At 39.9% G+C, this 4,857-nt stretch overlaps 1 protein-coding gene across 1 annotated transcript; it reads left to right on the top strand.

Moving 5' to 3' along the window:
• Nucleotides 1-2,963: 2,963 nt before the first annotated feature.
• LOC113472595 (bumetanide-sensitive sodium-(potassium)-chloride cotransporter-like) lies at nucleotides 2,964-4,048 on the top strand (the record flags this gene model as incomplete). The annotated part of the gene is made up of 2 exons (XM_026832391.1): nucleotides 2,964-3,274; nucleotides 3,888-4,048. Coding segments are annotated over 2 exons (472 nt in total), but the record flags the coding sequence as incomplete, so codon positions are not given.
• Between the last annotated feature and the right edge of the window lie 809 nt (nucleotides 4,049-4,857).

Here is a 4,857-nt window from a genome sequence, read left to right as displayed (position 1 = left end):
AGCTTTTTCTGGTAGCCCTTTAGGTCCTGCATCAACCCTCAAGCGTTGTACAGTCGTTCGCGGGACACCCTGTAGAACTTTTTTCTCCCAGTTCTTTGCGGTTGTAAGTCGTTACTTCCCTCTAGACCAACCTCAGTGGTGTAGTGTTCAGCGCGGTGGACTTCGGATCTAGAGGTTGGTGGTTCGAGTCCAAGTCAAGTGATAAAATTTAGCGTAGTGCATTAAGCAGGGAACGACATTTGTGACAAGCATTTAACACAATAGATCAGTTGCGCTTACTTGGGTGATGTTTCAAAGTCATAGAGCAGGAAAAATGAGGACCAACGAAATTTTTCTTTTTCTTCTACGACTTCTAGATACCGAGATAAATCGATTTAAAAAATACCCGTAAATCGTGAAATTTGACGTCACGACATACGCTCCCGTAGGCGATGACGTCATAATTTATGACTCCCGCTTCGTTTGTTAGTGTGCAAGCGTTTCTGCGCATTTTGACGTGAAATCTGACGTCACAACTCTTTGAACTTTTTCATTAGAACGGCAATTAAAAGTTGAATTTTCGACCTTTTAAAGTTACTTTTTTGGGGTTTTGATCTCAGATTTTCCCTATTGCAACTCCTCCATTCAAATTCTTTTTTTTTTCATTACTTCCCTCTACTGATCGATGTTCAACACAGAAAAGGGCATTTGGTCATGGGATTTAGGACTTATAAAAGTGGATCTTCAGCTGGCCACTGCTCTCTTGGTTAGTAATAAAACGTCACCCACCTAAATGGTACGTGTATAAGTCATTGGCAAGTTAGTATATAAGAAACAAACATAGAAAGCAACACAACTCAAGTTAGTAGTAAAGCCATAGTGAAAATAATTTAAACAAAACGAAAATGTAAAAAGAGATTCAATTTCTAATGTTTATATGGATGGATTTAGGACTTATAAAAGTGGATCTTCAGCTGGCCACTGCTCTCTTGGTTAGTAATAAAACGTCACCCACCTAAATGGTACGAGTATAAGTCATTGGCAAGTTAGTATATAAGAAACAAACATTCCTCCTGTTTCCTTAGAAGCATTTTGTACTTTACTTCTCCCAAGTACTTACTTGAGTATTTTGTACTTTATTCCTCCTGTTTACTTAAGCATTTCTGTATTTCATGTTCATATACATTGGGCCATGTATACGACTGTAACCCGATTTTCACTATCCGTTCAGGTGGCACTCCAGTCACAGTTCAACAAATGGCTTTCTCTGTTATCTGGGTGAAATGACGATTCTAACTGATAAAGATTGATGGAGATAAGGAGATGAAATAACTGGCTACTCTAAAGCTTGGTACATTATTTTTTCGTAGGGTCGTAACCACCTCTGTGCGGTTAGGCCAGGCACTCACTGTCAGGTAGACCTGACAAGTACACCTGATCAGGTGTGCCTGATATTGAGTGGCTGGCCTTGGTAGTAAAGCCATAGTGAAAATAATTTAAACAAAACGAAAATGTAAAAAGAGATTCAATTTCTAATGTTTATATGGATATATGGTGATGGAAAAAAACTGAATGAGCGTCCTACACAATGTTATCTGGGTGAAATGACGATTCTAACTGATAAAGATTGATGGAGAAAAGGAGATGATGTTATATGGATATATGGTGATAGAAAAAACTGAATGAGCGTCCTACACAATGTTATCTGGGTGAAATGACGATTCTAACTGATAAAGATGGATGGAGATAAGGAGATGAAATAACTGGCTACTCTAAAGCTTGGTACAAACGTTATTTTTTCGTAGGGTCGTAATCACCTCTGTGCGGTTAGGCCAGGCACTCACTGTCAGGTAGACCTGACAAGTACACCTGATCAGGTCTGCCTGATATTGAGTGGCTGGCCTTAAAGTACACTGGCAACAAAACTTCTGAACTCTATGTAGCGTTTGATCTAACCGTACTAAAGTCATAGCGTATGTACCAGATTTAATATTTGATGGAGGACTTGAAAGTCCGACAGAACTGAAAATCCTTGAAGACATGTCCAACAAAACTGGAGGTTCAACTCCTCACTAAATATACGTATGAATTTATGGTATTTTGGGTGCATTTTTACTTTACCCTAATCAAAAGTGACCCAAATTAACCCGAGATAATTGAAGATCAGCAAAAATGACCTTAATTAAAACAAGTTTTAGATATTTCATCCCAAAAGATCCAAAATTTACTCAAATAAGTACAAAAGTCGTCCTTGAATAAGTTGAAAGCCACTTTGAATCAAATTTGGTTCAATTTTTAAACCAAATTTGGTTTAATTTTTCAAACTTTGAATGGCGCAACTTCTTTTCTCTTTGATCACATTGGGTGAGGGTAAAATAAAATGACTTTCTTGAAAGACAAAACTATCCTAACACCTAATTTCACAGTCTGTTGACTACTGGATATTAAAATGAGTGTAGGAGCTGGGCTCGACTTCAATATTTGCTAAGGTAGAAACTCACTACCATCACGTCACGTCACGCGAGCTCATGGGGAGTCAGAAAGAGTTAGGGTCAGGGGATAGCACATTGCTTTTTCACTCAAAGAGTAAGAGGTCACATAAAGGGGGGAAAAAGATACCTACAAAACAATCAATCAGTCAGGATCAAAATCAATCAATCAATTGATCAAATCAAGCCAATAGATATTCGTGGTAAAGCAGAGCTTTTTCACAGCTTTTGTCGATATTGTAACATTAGTAGAGCCTCCTTGCCAGCCTAGTTAGCTTGGTTGGTAACGTGTCTGCATCTGGCTTGTAAGCGCTAGGCCGCGGGTTCGATTTCCGCCCGGGGCGGATGTTATCCTGAATGGATAATGTTCGTTCTCGGAACGGCTGGCTTTCTCCTATCCTGTTTTCCTTTTCTCTTCGATTTCGGGACGATAAGACCATAGCAGTTATCTCTTCGATTTTTTCTGATTTATTTCTTATGAATTTCATTTATTAGGTATTTATTTTTCCTAAATTAATCTTTCCCACAGGTCTCACCCTGCTTCTCCCCTACATCATCAGCACGCGTCACTCCTGGGCATCGTGTAAACTGCGCGTGTTCGCCCTGGCCAATCGCAAAGAAGAACTCGAGTTTGAACAACGGAATATCGCCTCCCTGTTGGCCAAATTCCGGATAGACTACGCGGATCTCATTATCATTACGACCATTACGCGGAGGCCACACGAGGAGACGGTGGAGTTCTACAATCACCTGGTCCGGCCGTATTTGGCCAAAGACGAGGAGGCCGATTGTGGGGACGCGGGTGAGTAATGTGTTAATTTAATTTATAATTTTTTACGTATTGTTACTTCCTATTACTACAGTATAGCGAGCTATACTAGTAGTTTTTCCTTTTTCAGTGGTTGAGCCAGCCTAGTTAGCTTGGTTGGTAGCGCGTCCGCCTTGTAAGCGCCAGGCCGCGGGTTCGATTCCCGCCCGGGGCTCATTTTATCCTGAACGGATAATGTTCGTTCTCGGAACGGCTGGCTTTCTCCTATCCTGTCTTCCTTCTCTCTTCGATTTGTGCAATTTTACAGGGGATGAAAAAAACTGGTTTATGACTAGATTTTTTTTTTTTTTTTAAATTAAACCAGAACACATTTAAAAGTTTGGTAACTTTATTACCTTCAACAAAAATACTATAGCACATCACAAACTGGCGTAAGTGAGCATACGTCTGTTCCATTCATTCAAAAATACAATATAATCACATATATTTAAATATCTCTGAAAGGAATAATAACTCACTTACGCCACTTTGTGACAAGATAGAGCATGTTTTTTACATATAGTGCATTCAAAAACTCAAATTTGAAAAAAATGTCACTTACGTCATTATGTGACGTGCACAGGGAATTAATGTCTTAATTTTGGTTGCAGCATGGTTCTTGACAACTACAAAGCCATGTGCATTCTCCGAGTCAAAGGAGGGTTCGACTACTCTTCAGTGCTGGCCGACACTGATCCTCTGTCTAGAAACGGTGTAACAACACCACCCGAGTCTTTATCGAGAAATGTATCTGCCTCTCAGTTTTCTCACGGTAAGTTAAATAAGTACTATTTATTTGCATGCTAAATATCAAGGCCATTAAGTTATCAATGCCATACCTATGTGATGTTACCTAACCAACTACTACGGGGACGATCAGACCCTAGCAGTTACAGTTCCCTCTATTAAATCGTGGTTGAAAATGTGGTGGGTTAACGTGACGGGAAAAAATCTAGGGTAATAGAAATCGTAGCCATTAGCTAGCCTAGTTAGCATTTAGGATAGCGTGTCTGCCTTGTTTAGGATAAAATCCGCCCCGGGCGGGAGTCAAACTCGCGGCCTTGCGCTTACAACGTATAATGTGTTAATTTATTTTTTCGTATTTTTACTTCCTATTACTACAGTATAGCGAGCTATACTAGTAGTTTTTCCTTTTTCAGTGGTTGAGCCAGCTTAGTTAGCTTGGTTGGTAGCGCGTCCGCCTTGTAAGCGCCAGGCCGCGGGTTTGATTCCCGCCCGAGGCTCATTTTATCTGAAGGTAAATCGTGAAGTTTGACGTCACGGCATACGCTCCCGTAGGCGATGACGTCATAATTTATGACTCCCGCTTCGTTTGTTTGTGCGCGAGCGTTTCTGCGCATTTTGACGTGAAATCTGACGTCACAACTCTTTGAACTTTTTTATTAGAACGGCAATTAAAAGTTCAATTTTCGACCTTTTAAAGTTACTTTTTTGTGGTTTTGATCTCAGATTTTCCCTATTGCAACTCCTCCATTCAAATTCTTTTTTTTTTCATTACTTCCCTCTACTGATCGATGTTCAACACAGAAAAGGGCATTTGGTCATGAGATTTAGGACTTA

This window comes from Diaphorina citri, unplaced genomic scaffold, assembly GCF_000475195.1.
Source record: "Diaphorina citri unplaced genomic scaffold, Diaci psyllid genome assembly version 1.1 scaffold6398, whole genome shotgun sequence".
Taxonomy (NCBI): Eukaryota; Metazoa; Arthropoda; class Insecta; order Hemiptera; family Psyllidae; genus Diaphorina; species Diaphorina citri.
The sequence above is the reverse complement of the archived record's forward strand: the minus strand, read 5'-3'. Positions and strand labels throughout refer to the sequence as shown.